Source organism: Lissotriton vulgaris, chromosome 2_2, assembly GCF_964263255.1.
Source record: "Lissotriton vulgaris chromosome 2_2, aLisVul1.2, whole genome shotgun sequence".
NCBI lineage: Eukaryota > Metazoa > Chordata > Amphibia > Caudata > Salamandridae > Lissotriton > Lissotriton vulgaris.
In genome coordinates, this window is record NC_141688.1 from 13,499,696 (window position 1) to 13,522,149 (window position 22,454).

General features: G+C 41.6%; 1 protein-coding gene across 1 annotated transcript in view; it reads left to right on the forward strand.

Moving 5' to 3' along the window:
* Positions 1–9,105, forward strand: part of LOC147728938 (dual oxidase maturation factor 1-like) — a 432,696-nt gene extending 423,591 nt beyond the window's left edge. Inside the window, exon 7 of the mRNA XM_086959179.1 lies at positions 7,746–9,105. Within this exon, the coding sequence (XP_086815305.1) occupies positions 7,746–7,933 (188 nt within the window). The 3' untranslated portion in view covers positions 7,934–9,105. The remainder of the gene's footprint in view (positions 1–7,745) is intronic.
* The last annotated feature ends 13,349 nt before the right edge of the window (positions 9,106–22,454 follow it).

Sequence of the window (22,454 nt, forward strand, 5' to 3'; positions counted from 1 at the left end):
GTCCACTGCACATGAGAGTGTTTTCCTGGTAGGGGACTACAAGTACCATCAACCCTGCTTTTGGGCTCACCTATTAAGGGAGTAGAAGAGGCAGATCCCAAGTAGCGATATGAAGCGCCAACCTGAGTACCATTGTGCAAAGCCAGGCCAAAGAGTGGGCCCATCCAGCACCCATCAGAACCAGGAAGAGTGATGGCAGGGTCATCCCTCTAGGTTTTGATTATTGAGGTGGCAAGTATTCTCACATCAACTGAGACTGTACTCGCATTGACGCTCTAGGTATTAGGGTGAGCTGAGATAATTCTGTCTTTTTTCAGATCTCTCCTAAAGACAGTGTTTCCACACAACTCAAATGTATTTGGTTAATGTATTGTTGTATAAATGTATCAGTGCTTTGGTATTCTATTATCTTGCTTTTAAGTGCAAAGATGTTTCACTTGATTTGTTTTAGAATTATCTATTCTGTTATTTTTAAATGGGGATAAAAGGTTAGTAGACAAACCCCCAGGGGGATTTGGGCCAGAAGAAACCTGCAAAATAAAACTCCCAGATTTGTATTTTAAGGGCCTTTGACGGCCTAATAGAAGAGGTTGAGCTAATGTTTGAATCCCCAAAAAAACCTTTTGCAACAACCCACAAAAATCAGAAAACAAAATTAGCTAGCTATTTGAAAGAAAGGGCCTGAAAAAGGGGAGTATTAATTGAGGGGCTTAAAATGCAGGAGACATTGTCCTTGGCCCTAGTGTTGAGTCTACACATATAGAAAACAGCACTGATGGTTTCACTCTGATCCCTCGGGTTGCACTTGAACCTAACGTGGTATGGATTAATCATTTTGTTCCCCTCACTGATATGACAGATGTATATAAATCAGAATGTGATAGGAGGGTGAAGTGAGAGAAACAACTAAGAATAACCAATTACACAAAGACTTACTTGCTATGATAACAGAGTTAAGAACTGAAATAACGGAGTTAAAAGCTATAGTGAAGGCATTAACCGATTGATCTCTAAAATTGAAACTGATAGTAACACCAGGGGAGAAATTATTCGCGAGGGCGGGGGGAGAGATGGCACTAGACAGAAGAATCCTACTTTATTTGATTCCAGCAACTCTATAAGAAGAAATAAATCTCATGACACATGTATTGCCTCCTGTACGACTCAAAATTATATTCAGTTTGTTCCCGGTAGACATCATATTCAGTTTATTCCCGGTAGACACTCTACTGACTGCTCTTGACATACATACCACTGATCCTCCTCCAAGGTATCAGCCAAAGAAACACATTTAATCACTGGCTTCTAATATAGTAACAACCACATATCAGAAAGCAGAGCCCCGATTAGGAAAATGACAGAAATCTGAAACAGCCCTCACTATGAGGATGCCATGAAACCTGGGTATAACATATTAGGGCACCCTCGTCAAATAAAAAAACAACAGCCCACACATAGTGGATGCTCTGAGTTTGAGCATCAGGAGACCACCACACCAGGCATCAGCTGTCAAGAATGCATATATGTGCAAAGTTCCAAAATTTGCACCCTGAGTTAGAAAACATTGAGATTCTGTGGTCAATAAAGTAATACACTGGATAAGGGAGTTACAACACTTTTATGATGTGTTATATTCTGACCTAGAAGAGTTTGACTGTATTACATTAGTGGTGAAAACAGAATTATTAGCTAATGGGCTTGTTACCATGGATGCCCGCTTTATTTCATTGTTCACAAGTTTAAACTCAGTCCACCTTACAGAGGATCACTACCCTCTAATATCGAGCATTCAAACTAATGGTATACCTAAGGCTCCAAGACCGGAATCAAAATTGATAGAAGTGAATTGAATGCAGGTGGGGGTTGAATCCCAAAATATAGATGGAAGAATTATTTTTAGCCAGAACTATTCAAAATAGCAATGTTTAATGCCTGACTTGGGCAATCTAGCCCAGAAGGAGATCAATTTAGAACACTTATTGGAAGCAAATTTACCTATAATCAAACCTACTGTAAACCAGGCAGCTTAGTCAGATCGTAGTTCCCCTGATAGATTGTCCTTGTTCAGTTGGAATATCTCCAGCATAAAGGCAAAGCAAGAAGATGTGAATTGGGGAGAATTTAAAGATGATTTCGATTTTTGCTTAATTCAAGAAACCTGGGCACTAGATATGCCTTTTAGGATGGGTTACAAAACCTTCCATATCCCATCACTGACCTCCTCTGCTGGTCGAGCTTATAAAGTGTGTACTTCAGTCAGAACCAGTTAAGAAGTTGCTCAGTGAGTCAAATTTCTACACAATTACCTAATATATTGGCTTTTGTAGGTGTTCCCTGCCCAGCTGTGGAACTTCTAGTAATTGTTATATATCATAGAAACTTCAAATTCCATAGAATTGCAAACTCTGCAATTTTTTTTTTTGCCTATTGTGTTCAAAATATTCCATTTACTCTGTTTATTATGTTTGCACAGGGGAAGACCCAAGATCCTTGCCTACGGTGGTGATAAGCAAGGAGTCCCAAACAAGTTACCAGCCCTCCTCAATATTAAAATATTAATATGGGGCCCTCCTCCATAAACGGTTATTAAGTCTAAGGCGGTAGACCCGGTGCAGTCATAATAGTCTTCAATCATATCTGCGCCAAGTGGAGGACCTGGCTTTTCAAAGACATCCGGGAGCAATTTACAGGAAACTAACGCAGCACGGTGTTGCAATTCATTTTGCTTACTCCGCACTGTGTTGGTTTAAAAGCACAGGGATGTGACATATTTACAACAATATGTCACATCTCTGTGCTTCCCCTTGCACTGGCGCACACACTACTGCCATTGCCAGCGCTGGCACCCTTGCACCATGGTGCAAGGATGCCTGCGTCGAGGGGATATTGTTTTTGTGCAGGAAGGTGCCCCTTACTGCAGAAACTCAATCAATTGAGGTGATTTCCTCTTCCGATGGGTGCTGTAGAATGCAGCACGCATTGAAAGCGGAGAAAACCGAGGAAATATTTTTTCATTGCACCTCGCTACACTACCCCTAGTGTGGCGTAGCATTCTGACACATTTCCAGATTTATGTTTCCTGGTAATTCTGGAAATCCATCAGTGGACATGGTTGTTGAATGGGAACTCCCACAGCAACACCCATCTCACGCCACTAACACGCAAAGTGTTGTGTGAAAAGCAGCAATATTTACAAGCATAAGTAAAGAGTCTCATGGTGGCTTTACGTGGGCTTGTAAATACTACTCTGTAGGTTGAGCCACAACGTGACACACCGGAGATACAATGGGCTTGTAAATCTGGCCCTCCATTCCTACCCCTGATGCAGAAATACTAGAAAACATCCTATAGCAAGGAGGCCACTGGAGGCATACCAGGGGCCGGCTGTCAGTTTTCTAAATCTAGACTCCACAGTAGACATCAGAGAAAGATCTAAATACTTATGGGGATGGAGAAAGGGGTTACAACTCTGTCCTGCTCTGATGGTACCTTCCTTCTGCCAGAGACCTTTTAAAAAGTTGCAAGTTTCCTGGAACCTACAGGAAAACCTTCTAAATATTTTCATGCCACATGTAAATAGTTTGATTTTGACTAATCTGGGGCTGCTGGGGTGTGACACATTCAAGCACAGATGTTTCTGCTGCCTGGACCTCAGAGTTACACCTCCTCTTTCTAATTTTTGACATCTTTATTTTACTGCAATGTTTGTGGTATTGCTTGTTCAAGCTTTGCTCTCCATTTCTAGTGCTTGTGGCATTGTTTCTGGCTCTTTTGGTGGCTTTGGGTTTCACAATCAGTTTAGTAACATTTACATTTGTGTGGTGTCTGCTTCCTGTAGGGGTCCACAGGACTCCTATCTTTTACCCACACTTTTAATTACATACAAAATGCTGCTGTATAATATATCCCAGAAAAATCTGGCAGCAGCACATTTTTATGCTGATGATACACTGATGGATGTCAACAACAGAGAATCTCTCAAAGGGGGGCATATGTATATGGGAATGTCGGAGCGGAGAGCTGCACCAAATTTGGCAGCGCCGTGTTCTGAGATTTAGAAACACAGAAATGCGCTGTATTTACAAGACTATGTCAAACCCCTGTGTTTTCCCAAGCGCTGGTGCTAAAAATATCTGCCTAGCGTCAACACATGGCTCTTTCACTATAGAGCAAGGGTGCCTGCGTTCAAGAAGATATCCCTTCCTGCACATGAACTATCCGTAATGGCGATGTGTTACTCTTATGTGTGCTGCAGAATGCAACATACAAGTAGCAAATCGTCATTATTTAATGATTGTCTATGTGCAGGAAGGGGTTCCTTTCTGCACATAAACAATCACTGATGACACTTTCCTGCAGCAGACATAGAAAAAGCAATTATAATGCCGGCTCTTGCATATAGTTTTTGGCACTGCCTCAGATTTATAGATACTTATAAATCTGAGGCAGCGTCAAAAAGCAATAGGTGTTTTTGCAGTGGAACGTTCACAGCAACACCCATTGCATGCCCCTTTCACTGGGATACCTGCATGAAAGGGTACCATATTCACATAGCGCCATCAAGCCACCAAAAGTGGCTTAAGGCCACTTTGTAAACATGGAGTTGTGCATTGCGGCTCTGAAACGTTGTTAAAATTGATGTTTCTGTGGCACTATGCCCTTGTAAATTTGCTCCTGCTTTACCGGCAATTCGGGGTAGGCTCAATAATTGGTTTGGTCAAACTATCCTACAACGTAATAGCTCTAAGACAGAGCTTGTAATACTTGGGCATACAAAAGAACATTCGTGATAGAACTAGCCCCACGGAGACAAGGCCGACTGGCCGTAGCGGGCACCTGGATGTTTTTCCAATGGGCCAGAAGTTGGGGTGAGAGAGTCCACAGCGTCAAGGGAACCACGCACAGCTGAGGCATGGTATGGCGCCCCTTACCAAAGCACTCCCTCTCCCCTTGCTGGGGAAGGATCCAGTTGGTAGACATTGGAGTTTTAGAGACCCCTCCCTGAGAGTCAACCGCGTAAAGCACCGTTCCCCCCTCTTTTCATGCTCTCTCTCACCCTTCCCTTCCAGTTTCCATCTTTCATTCTTTGTCTACTTTCCCAGCTCCTATCCCCTTCCCCCTTAATCTCTCCCCGTGCCTGCTACGCCACATAGTCCCCTGTCCCTTGTGCCCTTTATCTAAGCACTCCCTCTTCCCTAGTTGGGGAAAGATCCAACTACTTATACTCTGGAGTCTCAGTGATCCCTCTGAGAGAGTCCACAGAGCTAAGGGAGCCACTCACAGTTGAGGCATGGTATGGCGCCCCTTGCCAAAGCACTTCCTCTCCCCTTTTTGGGGAAGGATCCTGTAGGTAGGCCTTGGAGTCTCAGAGACCTCTCTGAGAGAGTCCACTGTGTAAAGGGAGCCTCTCGCATCTGAGTCACACTTCCCCTGGGATCACAGCTTTCTGGACTTTGGACGCAGCTTTTACTCGTCTACCGGTTTGTGCTCCCGTCACCCTCCCCCTCTTCTTTCATGCTATGGCTCTCACCTTCCCCCTCCTCTTTCCCTTCTTCTTCACTGTCTACTGTTCACTGTCCTACCCCCTACCCCCGAATCGCTCCCCTTGCCTGCTTTTTTTCCCTTACGCATATGCCCTTATTGTTTGTCTCGATCGAACATGTAACTATGTAGCTATGCTCTAATAACTGTGCAACCTCTGTAACAATGTGACCTGCAACTATGGTCTGTTACTCATGTAAAGCGCTCTGATACCTCCGGGTCTAGCCAGCTCTAAATAAAACCTTTCAAATAAAACAAATAAAATAAATGTTGACCGGTAGGGGGCCTTTTTGTTACTGGGGGACGTTTTTTCAGCAGCTCTGCAATATCGGCCCCATGTAACAAAAGCATCAGCAGTGTAGCAGCACCTTCCCCCACAACCCCTCCCCTGGGGCTGCTCCGAGTTAATTGTCAGGGCCAGTTTTCCTTCCCAGTCCAGCCGTGCACAGAGAACTTTGGCCAACAATTCCCGGCAGCAGAAATGGTAAAAACTCTGGGCGTTAGGTTTCAGAAATATAAGTCTACAAGCAACTAGATTAGAGCTGTAGTGAAAATTTGTTTTTTTTCATCCAAGTAAATTAAGACACAGGCCCCAACTCCTACCCTCACCTAAGAGGGTCTAATGACAGTAGCAGATCTTAACGCTTGGACAGTGGCATGTATGCTTGCCTGCCCACTGACCTGATCCATCAGCTGGAGGGGTTGCAGATTGTTTTAAGGTTTATAAAAACTAATCACCTGACAGCATCCAGAAGGACACTACTTTGGCTGCCTGTGAAAGACGAGATCCAGTTTAAGATCTGCTGCCAGGTTTTCAATCCTACACATGGGTTATCTCCAGCGACTACATGCAACATGCTCAAGGTCACATGCCTATTAGACATTAATGGGGAGCTCATCTCTTCCTGGTTGTTAGGACCTGATCAAACTATGATCTAAAGTAGCAGAATCTTTGTTGTATCAGTGCCACACCCGCTGAAATGTATTACTTGTATGCGTGCGTTAAATCACCTCCTGGATGGCCTTTACATAGCCTTCAAAGACACACCTTTTTTGGAGCACACTGAGCCAGCCAATTAGAATCATATATTATGCAAATGCTTTGAGTCAGTCAGATACTCAGTACCAAGGGTGTGTTGCCTCTGTTACTCACTGGTATGTTCTCTGTTGGCACAAACTATTTTTAGCAACTGCCTACAACTGTGTCTGCCCAGGGGTTTTCCATGCTTTACATTTACTACTACAACAAGCTAGATAAGATTCTTGACTGCAAATTGAATATTATGCATGCCAACCTATGCCACTATGGCAGCAGCTTACAAAATAGACTGTACTTTGGTGTGATCTGCAGTAGTGGACAAATATGCCTTTTGTATGCATGTTCAGTGTACCTCAGACCTAGAGATTGATGCAGACAAGAAGCAAAAACATAACAAGTAGAAAAAAGATCACAGAGAATTGGGTGGATCAGAAAGTTACACACATAAACTGAGAAGAAATTGGAGCAAGCAAGGAAAACACCCTTACAGCACCCTAAAAGCCTAAACAATTATAAAACCAAGCTGAAGTGAGGAGATTATTGGTATTATTATCGTTATTATTATTACCATCATCATTATTATGGGTAAATATATGGAGGACTATAAGTGTGGCCTTTATATGCTGATTTTTCATTTCTTTGTTTGTTTGTATCCTTGGAAGCAGACCAGAGCAGATGTTTGTCATTCAGGCAAGGAAATTGCAACCGTAATCTCTGTTTCCGTTGAAGTGTTTAGTTAGCAACAGAACATAAAACCTGTTAAGAGCACAGGCACGCAACAAATGTCCTCAGACACACTAACCTCAAACTCCACCTGCATTCATATCCATATTTCCGATTGTGCAGCATGAAGCTAGACAGGTTCAAGAGTATGGAGAAAGCCTTCATGATGACATCTACACATTTAATATTGTGATCTTGGTACCTCTGCACCCTCCTTATTGCTGCTTAGAATAGCAGAGGTTTAACTAAGCCTTTCATTGCGAGGATTGTGGAAAGCAGAAAAATAATTCGCATTTTTTATATTCTTGAGACTTGTTAATGAACATAACATAAACTCAAAGAGTCACGTGTCATGTCCTAGTTGTTCTACTCCAGAGTCTCTCTTTGTAGATGTTTAGGTCAAATTTCCATCCATCACAATAATTTTCTGGTTCTGTTCCAGGTACTCTTTGTTTCTTAATTGGACTCCTGCTGATCTTCCTGGAACGCACACGGCCGAAGATAATTGGGCGTCTCTTTAATCTTGATGAGGCAGAGGTTGATGATGATCATGAAGATGTTTTCAGAGAAGTGATAAACCACCTAGAGGATTGCAGTTCACCCACTATACCTTTGCAGATGATGCTGTGACCTCCAAGAAGCCTTATACCAGGCATGGACGATGGAAAGTACTGGCCAATAGACCAGTTCAATGAAGAAGCATAAGAGAGCTAAACAGATGAGCACAGTACATCAGTTTATGAGAACATTCCAAGAAGGAACAAATGCTTCCGAGATTCACAATGAACCCGAGGATGTAGTTGTGGGTTTCTAAAGACTCCATATGAAAAGTATGTTTTCAGAGTGCAACAAGTATTCCATTGAATGACCACTGATTGTTTTTAGAGGACTATTCATCAGTGCCAATAACCTACTTGTTGCCAGGAGGACAATTGGCCTCTCCTGTTTTTGACTCAATACTGGATGCTGTACTTGATCAACTGATAAAGCTGTGATGGAGATTGAACTGTCTTGAACTCATACAATAGTGATCAAAAAAGGGCCATAGGGGTCCTGTACCCCAACAACCAGCAGGAAATATGTGCTAACAGTTACAGTCACAACAGTTTAAGAATGTAAAGAATTCCAGACGAACCTCTTAATTCATATTCTGCTTCATATATACAAAGAGGCATTATTATAAATTGCCCCTTACCTATATGACAGAGGAGGGGTAACCAGTGTTGTCGGAGTATAATCTGACATAAGTAACTGCTCTGAATGACGTTTACAATAACATCACCCCTATGGAGCTAATAATTGTAAATCCACACCCAAGGGGACTACATTTATGACACTGTATTTATGTCAGACAATATTTCTGTATGTGATTTCTGACACCCAACCATTGCAGAAGATTCATATCAGCTGTGTTCTCATGCAGAGTCAAGTGCCCCATGTTGTCCTTCAGCTTTACACCGCTTCCTTGCAAATTATTGAGCAGAATGAATACAAATAATTGTCCCACCAAGGGTATCTAAATGTTAAAAATGTCACTGTGAAGTGGGATCTTGACTCATAATCCCATCAAAATCATTCTCTGATGTTGATGTGGTTCAGAGAATATCAGTAGCTTTCACACTCAAGGGGCCTAACAGCGATGCTTAGACCAATCATGTTTAACTGAGCAGTGCTCAGACCAACAATAGGTAGCTAGCGTCGTCACTCAAGCCTGCACTACAACCTATGGAATAAATTGCCTGAGTGGAACTATGTGAAATCTTCCAAAAAGAACAAAGAATAAAAAAGTGCACCTTCAGGCCAAACTCCTTGCTTCCTGGTGTATCCAAGCTTTTAGAAAAGCATGTCAATGGAATTTTGTCAGCTTTCCTCGAATCGAAGGAATTTATCCATCCCATCCCACCCAAATTGGTTTCTGACCAAAACATAGTACGTTGACTGCGTAGCTGTCTGTGGACAAAGAGCTCAGGCGTCTCCTTGATCAAGGGTTTTTGGTGGCAATTATTCTTTAGGACCTTAGTACAGCCTTCAATACCATGTATCACCATACTATCATTGAGAGAGTCTCAAGCGCCGGTGTAGAGGGCAGAGCACTAAAACATCTCGCCTCTTTTTAGGAAAATTCTTCTTTCCAGGTCTTGGATCAGTCTTGCTATTAATCCTCTGAGCTGTGGGGTTCCTCAGGGCTCCTCCCTGCGCCCCACTTTGTTTAACCTTTATATGCTCCCTCACGCTGAGATTGTCCATTCATTTGGTTTGTCATTGGTCTGATATGCCGATGGCACTCAGTTGGTCATTTCAATTACTGCTGACCCCAGTTCCAGTCACCTTTCTTTGGCCCCTTGTCTCCAACCAGCAGGCAGTTGGCTGGCTGACTGCTAACTAAATCCTAATGAGGACAAAATGGAGGTGATCCTGCTTGTTAATAACATTGGGACATTCTGAGACCCCTACTTGGCATCTTGAGCAAGTTGCCAGTCCCAAAAAACAGAAAAAGAGCCTTGGGATGTATATTTTATTTTGCAGGCAGTGGTCGTCATCCTCATAGACCCCACTTGGATTAACAAAATGTTTCTGTGATTTGAATTCTGATTTTTGTATGGTTCAGCTACTTATGCTTTGAAATCTTCTTGTCATGTGTTTTGTTGCTTATTTCAATTTGAGATTCAATATCTGGTATTTTTCTGCCTTCCTTTTTTCTCTTGCACATACCTGTTATACATTTGTCTTCTGTTTTTTGCATCTTCACTCCTCTTTTCATGCTCGTACCTACTTGGTTATACTTCTTCTATTTCCCTTATTTTATCTCTTGATTTGAGCTCTTTTACTTGCCTTACTGCTCTACTGTTTTAATGCTTATATTTCTCTTCTTATGTTTTCCTAGCATTTATTTTGTGCTAGTTTCTCCACTTGTGGGCACATTTCCGCTCACCTTTTGCTTCCTCCACCTTTTTCTCATTCCTCTCATTCACCTACATATCATTCCCACTTAATCCTTCTATTCAACTTCTTTAAATTTCTTTATCCTTTATTCTTCCCGTATGTTCTTTTTGCCTGTTTGGTGTTTCATTTGTTCCCAGCTATTCACTTGTTTCTCTGTCCTTTCTTGTACTTCTCAATTATTTTATACCTTCAGCTTACATCCTACTTAATTTTCCTATTTTACCCCTTATTTGTATTGTTGCCCTGTGCTATCCGCCCTGCCTTCCTCTTTCTTTGTCTACATTATTGTCATTCATATTCTTATCTAAGTGCACTCTTAATTCACATTTCCCATTGCTATGTTGTTTCTTCATATTGCTTTCCTTGAGCTCTTAAGCCTTACTGTCACATGTTTTCCCCTTCGTGTGTCCCCTTCTTTTTTGATATGTATCCCTGCATCATAAACATAGGGCCCGAAATATAATTTCTGCTATAGGAAGGTGTGACGTACTCTTCTAGTACTCCTCCTTTACTACTGAATTCAAGGAGTAAGTCAGGAATACTCTTAACTTAGTCCTGGCTTACTCTTGTCATTCAGTAATGAGCCAGGGTTACTCCAAGGTAACATCTTAGCAAAACAGTTTTGAACAGGGTCCTTGTGTGCTTTTCCTACATTAGTCAGTATCCATGAGGGTGATTGGGTTCTGTTCTGCATCCATTTCTAGTCCCCTTTCTTCTCATATTTGTTTTCCATGACAGCCTTCAGTGCCTGTCTCCTAGGACACCTAATACGTCTTCAGGGGACTTCCTGTCCTAGCCTGAATATCTCCAATATCTTTACAACGGAGCATACTTGTTAGCATCGTTCCACCAGAGGTCAAGCATCCTGTTTTGATAGAGAATCTATATCGCTAAACTCTAAATGAGGCCCTAGGATAATGTTTCCGAGTAACAGTTGTTAATATTTTCTCAATTCTTCTCCTTCTTGTAATGTTAGAGACTGCAATCTATGTTAATTGTGAGTAAGCCGCTTTACAATTTGTTACTGAAATTCTCACTTTTTGGAGATCTCAGATCCTGCCAATATGCTGCTGTATGTCCTACAGTGCTCTCATCAGACACCTGGTGATGTTGAAACAGCAAGATAGTTGATAGTGGCCAACCCAGTATACCCTTCAGGATTTGGGCAAAAAGTTTGTTAGGGTAAAGATACCTTCAAGGGATTTTAATAGACACAGAAATTTTGAAATCACTTAGAGAATGAAATCATGTGGGCTTAGTGATTTGAACCCACTAATGTTGGTTATGCAACAACAAAAATGACATGTGTTCAAAACTGTCATTTATTAGTAATCAGTGGAGGGAGAGAGCAAAAAGAGGTTGAAAAACGGGTGTATATAGACAAAAAGTATTTAATATTTTTTCACATCAAGTTAAAAAGTTGGGTACAAGATGAATAGCAAAGACGCAGAAGGGTAAATACATTAATCTACACAGCCCTTACTACATCAATTGCTCAAGCTTCTCTGCCTATCACAAAATTGATTAAGTATTCAATGGTAGATAAAGCCACAGTCGCTTTATCTTCCATTGAATACTTATTCAATTTTGTGATAGGCAGAGAAGCTTGAGCAATTGATGTACTAAGGGCTGTGTAGATTAATGTATTTACCCTTCTGCATCTTTGCTATTCATCTTGTACCCAACTTTTTAACTTGATTTGAAAAAAGATTAAATACTTTTGTCTGTATACACCCGTTTTTCAACCTCTTTTTGCTCTCTCCCTCCACTGATTACTAATAAGTGACAGTTTTGAACACATGTCATTTTTGTTGTTGCATAACCAACATTAGTGGGTTCAAATCACTAAGCCCACATGATTTCATTCTGTAAGTGATTTCAAAATTTCTGTGTCTATTAAAATCCCTTGAAGGTATCTTTACCCTACTGAAACAGCAGGAGGACACACTGCTTACCCCCTTCATGAGCAATGCATTAGATCTTCTTCTGTTTGGTATTAACACCCTGTAAACAGAGTTTAACCTGTGCCTGTGACCATTTTAGGATAAGGCCATGAACTCTTATCAGGAAACATGTTTTTCATTACAAATTGGTTTCTGTAATCTCTTGCCTCCAGTATTCACCTCTTTTGAATTGCGCCTACACTGGTGTCAAAGCTAATTGAAGAAAACTCTGAAAGAAGATGATTGTTCGATTATGTGGACATCTACTCAGGATCATTGACAAACAGAGAAGCTATCCTACACAGATATATCATCTGACATAACTGCTGTGTCCAAAATATCTTTTACAAAACCTTTTTGTCCCAATGGTGTAAATTGTATATTTTTATTAACAACACCTAGGATCCAATATTTATGTAAGAAAATATTCTGACAGCAATATTCTGGTAGCACACCCTGAAACAGGCATTGCTCAGTATCATTGGGATATATGAGCAAGTTAATGTGGCTGTATGGATGCACCAATATTCACAAGCAAAAACATGGGGTTGCTGGAAGTGTACCAGGGTGGTCCTAGATTCGAACATCAAGTGTGCAGATAGTGAACACATGTCTCTCACCTGTCTTTTAGGTGCGAGCAGGATGCTCATAGATGTATGACGTTACAACACGATCAAAATGATCGCAGTACATCACAACACAACTTTTACAACGCAAGTCGTTACTACGACTTGTGCTGTAGGGTGCCGGACTAAGGAATAGTATGATTTATTATTCCAACTCCAGCCTACATACAGTAGGGAAGGTGTTGGAATAGTAATTCCTTAGTCTAGAGCGCCCTCCAGTGCAAGTCGTGGTAACGGCTTGCGTTGTACAAGCTGCGTTGTGAATGTATTGCAGTGTTATGACCGCATAGTAAAGGTTGTTTCCCATGTTCATATCAGGATTAAGAAGTATGGAGGACCCACTAGAGCACTTCTGGAAATCTAGTGTGACACTATAAAAAAATGAGAAGAACATAATAGCTCCAAAGCACTTCCATGACCTCATGAGATCCTATCGTCCTAGATTCACCAGCGCCACAGTTACCACCAATCATAAATTGTCTGTTGGTCCTATACATTCGCTACACTTCTCAAAGGTGTATCAGTCCTTGTTTTATGTTATATTGTATGTATTTTTATAGTGCATTACTCACCTGAGAGGGTATCCTGGAACTGAAGTAGGGGCTGTATGGGCCGAGCTAGGGTCGGGGTGAGGTAAAGAGCCAGGTATTCAGCTTTTTTGTGAAATTAAAGAACTGAGGAGGAGCCTCTTTTGTGCAGAGGCAGGTCGTTCCAGGCTTTAGGGGTGAGGTAGGAGAAGGCATAACCACTGGATCAGGTTTGGCCTATGTGGGGAGTATGTCAAGCTGAGTTGAGGTGTCTGGTATGTTTGTGGAAGTTATGCATTTCCTGAGGTACTTGGTGCCAATGTTGGGAAAGGCTTTGTATGTGTGAGTGAGGATTTTGAAGAATGCTCATTTGTGGATTTGGATTCAATGGAACTCTTTGAGGTGCAGGACAATGTGAGTGCGGGCTGGGAGGGTGAGCCTGGTCTATGAGGTTTGTGTAGTTCGGGGTCCTCTGGTCAGCTGACCAATAATTCCAGCATGCAGTGCATTCCTGTAGTCCAGCTTGCTGGTGATGAGGGCTTGCGAGTGTTGATGGGGAGCATTTGAAGATGTTCCTGAGCATCTTGATTGTGTGGAAGCAGGAGAAAGAAACTGTGTTCACTTGACTGGTTAAAGTACGTTGGTTGTCAATTACTATTCTGAGGTTCTTTGCTTGGATTGCCGAGAGGGGTGTGGATCCCTCTGCTCACTTTTAAGCATGCCTTTGGATTATATCAGATCAAATGAAGAAAATGTTAGTGTTTGGTTGGACCTTTGAATTCCCTTATCTCTAATTGTCACATCCAGGTGATGTGGCAGAAGACGGAAAGGAGCCCACGCTCTCGCAAAAAAGCAGAAAATATGATGATGTTGAGGAGTTAGTCAAGAGACAAAGATTGGGTCACTTAACCCTACTTAATTTTCTCAGCACTCCTCAGTTTGCTGATGAGTTTCTCTGGAATCACCAAGAAGAACATGGGTAGTGAGAGAAATTAAACATGGTACTCAGAGAGTCCTATTTGCTCACTGGTCCTGTTTTTGCGCAGCTCTGTCCGACCCAGATGTTCCCAAGGTTGAAGTAAGGATGTTCCTAAGGAGAGCAAAGGGTAGCCACTGTTAGCTCCTAACTGTCGTCAATGCTTGTTCATCGGTTGTCATCTTTTATATGATACCATTGGGGACTTATAAACTTACACAGTACCACAATTGCATTTTTATGGATATCTGTTAATTCTAAAGTCACCCACTGCCACGAATAAACCCCCTCATAAAATGCTACTGTAATTAGTCTAATTCAATCAGGTTTGTAGTGTTCTATAGAAAGCCAGTAAAAATATCCAGCAATAAAAAAATATATATAGTTTCTTAAAAAAAAAATATTTGTTGCCGATTTAGGAGGTAATGTGGATTACTACCAAAGGTGTTGAGTGTGGAATCAGGAGACATGGCTACTTATTTTGTCTTCCTCACTTGTGCCAGTTCTGCCATTTCCCTGTGCCTCTACTTTATTGTCTGACAACATTGAGAGCACCTAGAAGTGAGCGTAATGCTGGTATTTAGTGACCTTTACAAAAAAACGGACATTCACATTTAATGTAGTGCGTCTGCTTTGTAATTGTTTTTTTTATGGATACTATGATGTAGGAGGAATAATTTATTAGTTTAACGCTGCTGTGTTCCAGGTAAGTCCAGGAGCGGTGAATCCATGCCTTTTTCCCAGGATAACTATATGTAAACAATTTATATTTTTATGTAAAGTTATTTTATGTGTAAAATCTGGAATCGATCCGTCCCTCCAGGACCTACAATGGATACCCCTGAATTAACATAGAAGGCTTGTAGCAACTCTACAGCCTGCAGATGCATTTCACATCAAAGTTAGATACTTAAAGAAAACACCAACGCTAACATTCCTGCCTTTGAGGTTAGATAGAGCAGTGAGGTGTACCGTTCAAGCAGCATTGCTCCTATTTAAACATTGTTGCTTTATTTGCATTAAATGAATGTACATTTTCATGTAATAATAGAGTGTTTAACAATTATATGCCGTTTACAATTACATCCGTTTACAAATTGATTGCTTTCAAGAATATGTTTACTTATTTTTATCATTAAAGGTTATTTCATACATTTCAGAGTGGTTTCGTTGTCTTTATCGCGTCGTTATCTTCTTGTGACTCTTCAAAGAGAAGCAGTAGTTTTTGAAGCTTAGTTCCGCCTCTGTGCACAGGCCTCTAGGACATGAGTGATGGTAAACAGAAGTCCGGGGCAGAACTGAAGACCTCTTGTAACTGGACACCATGTGTGGTCTTGTGTGCCTGCCTTATAAACTCTGTGGAATGTGCATCCTCCATGCGTCAGAGCGCCCACGCACGTATTTCCAAGGATGCAAGTCTGTTATTGATGATAACTGGGTGGGTCAAGCCTGCCAGGACCCTCCCACCCTGCCAAGTGTCTGTCTGTAGGCACAATTGAAACAACTCAGTGGGTTGAGAGCTGGCTGTAGTGACATCCCCAGCTTAGGCACTGTTTGTCATCCCAACATCCCTTCCCTATTTTATGCACACTGTTAGACCTGGCGTCATTGGCGTGACTTTCCCTTCCATTTTTATTATTGTTTTGATATGTTTTTGCTGGTGATATGCTTTGGGCACTGTGCCCCTGCTATTAAGTGCCACAGTGCAAGTGCTCCCTATGTTAAATTGATGTACTGATTAGTGATTCCATGATTAGGTTATTTGATTTACTTGTCCGACCCTAGTACAGTGCACCATGTGTCCCTAGGGCTTGTACAGTAAATGCTGCTGGTGGGCTTGCAGCACTGTTTGTGCCACCCACAGAAGCAACTTGTAAAGTGTGTCTCAGGTTTGCCATTGCAAGGCCTGTGTGCAGTCTGTGACTGCCATGTCGACTCCCACTTGCCAGTCCCTAAACCTTCCCTTTGCTTCATAACAGATACCCCTATGGTAGGCCCAAGGGCAGGGTGCATTGTAAGTATAAGGTAGGACATGCCCTGGGGTGGGTATCATGTACTAATAGTAAATTACGCATCACCGCGTCAAGGGCGCCATCTTCTCACATCGCAACCGGTTCATCGCATCGCATCGAGGTGCCATCTTGCGCATCGCAATGGGCCCGCAGGCCGGGAACCTACGCATCAATGCCGCACCGGTAAGGATCATGACGCATCCCCTACTCTGCGCAAGCATTGAGGCAGGACGCATCATTTCCCCCGAATCACGGAACAGATGCATCTCCCCTTTTGCAAGCCTTTTGTTTACCTTGCGTTATGCAACCAGGTACTTTGTTGAGAACTTTGTCGCATTGATCATCAACTTGAACTAAGCAACTTTAATCATCTTCAAGTATAGTTTTGTAATTTTTGTCGTTTGTGGTCTTGTGTTAAGTCTATATAAAGAATACTTATTTTTATAAAACCTGTGTTGTGTCCATCTGTAGTGTTTACACTGTATTGCTGTGTATATTCACAAATGCTTAACACACTGCCTCTGAGATAAACCTGTCTGCTCGTGCCAAGCTACCAAGGGGGTGAGCAGGGGTAATTTAGGAGTGTAATCCCCTTATCCTGACTTAGAAGGGTCCTTATTAGGACAAAGGTGAATACCATTGCCAACTAGAAAACCCCAGATCTAACACACACCACGTATCCCTCAACCTCACCCAGTTATGCAGATCAATTCCCCTCTCCTGCTCCCTCGTCTTAACTACAGACTTTGCAGTCCATATGTAAATCTGCCATGATCTTCTTCCTTATCACCTTACTGAGTTTGACACCTATCCGGTCCCCCTAATACTAGTATCACCTACTGCTTGACATGCTGACACATCCAATAGGTGGTGAGCAATGCATTATAAATCCCCTAAACATAAACATACTTTATTATCCCTTTTTTCCACTTCAGAAGTAGGAAAGATTGATCCAGTCCTTAGTATGCTTACAACTAATTATTTTCAGGTAACACTTTGTTCTCTGCACTAGAGATAGTAAAACACTGAGCAATTATGTTGGTGTAAACACTTGCATACATTAAATCCATATTTAATTTTAGTTCATTTCATTTTTATATAACATTGTTGGGTATCAATGTTATTTGAATGATACAAATACAAACCAAAATATTGTCAAACACAATAATTTTGCTTTAATGTGTTAAAGCATCAAGCAGCCTTGTTGCATGCCTTTCAAGTAAATGCTAATATAACAAACCATAATGGCTTTGCTACTCCTCAGGCAAGAGTGGATATAAGACTCGAGCAGAAAGTATGCAAGTTAATACTAAAAAAACAAGCATTTGCAAGGCAATAGGCCTCGTATTTGTAAGAGTTAGCTCTATTGGTGTTGAAAAAGACTGAGGGCCCGATGTAGGTAATCTCGATTTACCTACTCTTAAATACCGAATCATACCGATTCGGGATTTAAGAGTAGGTAAACGGGATGTAGGTAATTTTTATTTTTAAATTACAGATTCGGTAAGATTCAGTTATTACCGAATCGGTATTTACCGATTCGGTAATTGCCATTCATTCCTATGGGCATGTTGGCCCATAGGAATCAATGTCAATTACCGAATCGATAAATACAGATTCGGTAATTGGGGGAAATATTGAAGGGTGTGTATGTCTGTAACATGGCAGCGTTTGAAAAGCAACAAAAATGCTTTTTCAAGGCTTTTCATTATTTACCACCAACATCTAGTTGGTGGTAAATACCGAATTCTGAAAGCCCTGTAGCACTGATTACAGTGCTACCTACATCGCAAAATACAGATTCTGTAATTTTACTGATAGGGTAATTTTACCACATCGGTAAAATTACCGAATCTGTATTTTAGGTGGCCCTACATCTCATTTTCCAAATACCTGTCGGTAATGGCCAAAATTACCAAATTTCAGCCGTTACCGACCGGTATTTGCCTACCTACATCTGGCCCAATGTGTTTTACCTATGTGTTTTGGTTTGGAGTGTGGTGGATGTAGGAACAGAGATGCAGCTGCAGCACTGTCTAGGGGACTAAGAATGAGGAATTACTACTGGGACAAAGACACAGCTGCAGCCCAGCCCAGAAAGAGGACTTAGAATGGGGGAGTTAATGCTGGTACCAGAGTAGCAGCTAGCAGCACTGCCTATTGGATTTCGAATGAGGAATTACCATTATGAGCAGAGTGAATGCTGCAGCACTGCCTGTAGGACTTGTAATGGGGGAGTTACTGACAGGGCCAGAGAAGCTGCTAGCATCACTGTTTGGAGGATTTAGAATGAGGAATTACTGCTTTGACCAGAGAGAGAGCTGAAGCACTGTCTAGAGGACTAAGAATGGGGGAGTTACTGACTGGACCGGAGAAGCAGCTAGCAGCAGTGTATAGGGCACTATGAAAGAGGAATTATCACTGGAACAGAGAACAGCTGCAGCATTGCCTAGAGGACTTAGAATGGGGGAGTTACCTATGGGACTAGAGAAGCAGTTAGCAGCACTGTCTGGAGGACTTAGAAATAGGAATTATCCCTGTGACCAGAGAGACAGCTACAGCACTACATAGAGGACTTAAAATGGGGGAGTTACTGACGGGACCAGAGAAGCAGCCAGCAGCACTGTCTGGAGGACTCAGAAATAGGAATTACCACTAGGAACAGACACAGCTGCAGCACTGTCTAGTGGGCTTAGAATGAGGAATTAACACTGGGGCCAGAGAAGCAGCTGCAGTACTGTCTAGAGGACTTAGAATTAACCCTGGTCGGTGAACTCTGCTCCTCTCACGGAGTTTACGGAGTTTTCCGCACTCCAGGTTACGCAGAGCTTGCAGAGTTCCGAAAAAATCTGTTCCGCGGACCGGAGTGGACTTTTTTTCCTCACTCACGTTTGTCTATGTGAAGTTGGCAACCACGAGCGAGGAAAATCCACCTCCCGGTGAGATTTTTCCTCGTTAGCGATTGTCAACATCAAGATGACGAGCACGAGCATGGAAAATCAACATCCCGGCGAGATTTCTCAACGTGGGGGGGTCAGGTTTCTCATTGTGAGTGGTCGCGTATGCTCGCAACAGCTCGCGTTGAGAAACTGCCTGTTCGCGTTGAGAAAGCTAACGATTGAGTAAAAATCTACTCAAGCAGCAGAAAAAGAAAGCAGGGAAAACAGGGACCATTTGCGCTGTGCATGGTGCTGTTTGCAATGATTGCACAGTGCCGACAAGCATCCGGCACCGTGCCATCACTGCGAACTGCATTTTTCTACCCATCATACCAGATAAGCAGGTAGCAGCACTGTTTAGAGTACTTAGAATGAGGAATTACCTATGGGACCAGAGAAGCAGCTAGCAGCACAGCCTAGAGGTCTGAGAATGACAAATTTCACACCAAAGGCCTTGGACAACCTTATTACAAATCCATCGTACCTTGCTACTCTCCCACAGTTTTAGAGAAAGTAGACAGCCCTATGCGAAGCTCGGCCACTTTATTAATGATTCCTCTGCTGAAGAAGCTGCCAAATAGGCGGGTTTGCAATTTTTGCTGGAAATAGGAATGACCTGTCCAGACTGATGCTGTAAGCTTGTATCATGCATCTACACAAAATGTATGCAGCAAAGTAAGAACAGCGGGGCATATTATCAAGGGCCTTAATTCATGTGTTAGCGACCTTTTCCGGTTGCTAACGCATGAATTAATTATCGGCCTATCATCAAAGCGTCGCAAACTCCGGTTAGCGATGCATTTCATGCGTTATTCATCGCCCCCACGCTGGGGGCGATGAATAACGCTAATGAGATGCAGGGTGGGCGTTCCCACGTCGAACCACATGTAAAATGTGGTTGGAGGTGGGATTGCCTTATTCACAAGGCAGGCCTTGGGAAAAGGAGACCTGCGATAAACGCATCTATCGCAGGTCTCCCAACGCCTGCTTTTAGTACGTGTAAGGCATTGCTAACATGAGGGGGTGGATCATAAAGCTGAATCCACCCCCCCCATATTATCAAGGCACACATTAGCGTGTGAAAACAGCGCTTGTTTTCACGTTCTAATGCAACCTATCGACGATTTCTGTTGGTTTTAGCGTTGAGAATACGCTGCTAACAGGCCATGTGAAATTGGCAATAGATTTTTCCACGTTATCAACGCTGTGCGATATTTTTTGCACAGCGTTGATAATATGCCCCAAAATACTGTCAGAGTGTACTGAATGTTCCGAGCCAATCCTGCACTTTTCTAATACAAAACTGGCCTTTGAACCCGATCATAAGCATAAAAATGGAACTTAGCTCTATAGACATAAATTATCTCCAGATAGTAACAATGATGTCTCCTTTCAGTGACAAACTAGGTCTAATTTAAGCCAAGTTACTGTTTTCAAGATGAGAGCTTGCACAAAAATAAATGTAAGTGCCTGTTAGTTAAAAACAAAAAACAAAAAATGAGAAGCATAGTCAAAAATTTAGTAGATCACGTTTTAGCATGTACATGTCTCAAAACATGGCGGAACAGTAACGTATGTGCTGCAAGTAAGATTGATTACTGGTCAGAATTGAATGCCCGTACCAGTACTCTACAGTATGAACTATAAATATTATCTGGGATTTTCTGGCTTTGTTTTAGAAATATAACAGTACCCAAGACAAGCATGACTGCTCATATAGTTAGCATCCTTTAACCTGAGATATTAAAGTATGCACAAAACAACAGGAGTGGTAATGCTAAAGCCTACGTGGGACCACGTACTTGTACTTTCAAAATTAATTTCAACACAAACCTGCTTTAAGAACCAGCAGTGCTTCTGAATGTAAAGTGTTTACAAAGAAATCAGGGAATTCTCTCTATCAGCGCCCCTAATCACTAACCCCTTTGCCTAATCTCGCAAACTTCAGCTACCATGCCTAACAGGCACACAAAAAATAAATTAACAAGTAAATAGATAAAAACCTTCAAATACTTACAGAACTCCATTTCAATAAAAAAAAAAAAAATTAGAGGTATTGGCATTGTAAAGGCAATGCCTTTTACCAATAACGGAGTCGGAGAAAAAGGAGGACCCCGCACAGTGTTATAAGGGACCGGGGGAAAAAACAGTATTGAAAAAATATAACAAAGTCCCAATTCAGAGGACAAATAATATTTGTCCTATTTTAGTGTTGGTACTACGAGTTATATCCTAAATGAGCATGCCGACAAATCGACGGGAAAGGCAAAGGTACAATGGAGTGTGATTAATTGTCGATATATATCAGTTCCACACTATAATATCAGGGACAAACATAGGCTGTGGCAAGTTCGGTATAATTGTTTACAATACTTTCAAGAAGACTATGCATTTAAATAAGACTTATCACAATATATGCTTGGTAACGTTGTTTTTAGATTTTATTACACATTATCAATTTACAATTCACAATTCATATAAAAACATCAGTAAAAACATTTTGCAATGTGCATATTAATAGAAAATATTTTGCATAAATAAAAATGACAAAGAATCACAAAGTCGACGCGGCGTTTCGGCTTTCTTTTGTACACCTTCCTCAGGACTGATTCTAAACAGTTAAAAACATTGAAAACACAAAGTTACCAAACAATTTTGACTAAGATTTTATCTTCTATATATGAACACATTTCATTTCATTTTCCCAGTTTGTCGCACTGATGTTTTTTTTATCTTGATATGAAAACAATGACCCTTATTTTTGAAAAAAACAAGTACATGACCAGTTGGATACTATCCTATTCTCTTTTGCATTTATTTTTATTATAACAATTTATATACACATTGTTGAACATTTGGTTTACCTCTCCCTTGGAACTGAATCCAATGCTTAAAAACCCATAGTATCACTACTAGATAGATCGGTCCAATAGGAGCAGACTGCGAGAGGGAACAGTAACCATAGTAACTGTACACGAATCGACGAATCTGTCATATTAACACAATGGCCCGTAAATCAAGTATCATAGAAACATGGGGGCCCATTACACTGAGGAAAAAAATCATTTAAGACTAGGGACGTCTGACTGAAAAAAGGTAAACAGTAGCTCAAGCGCCGATATAAACTCCCACGATAACAAAGAATATTGCTATAGAAACGCATTTCACTTAATAACCAATGGAGT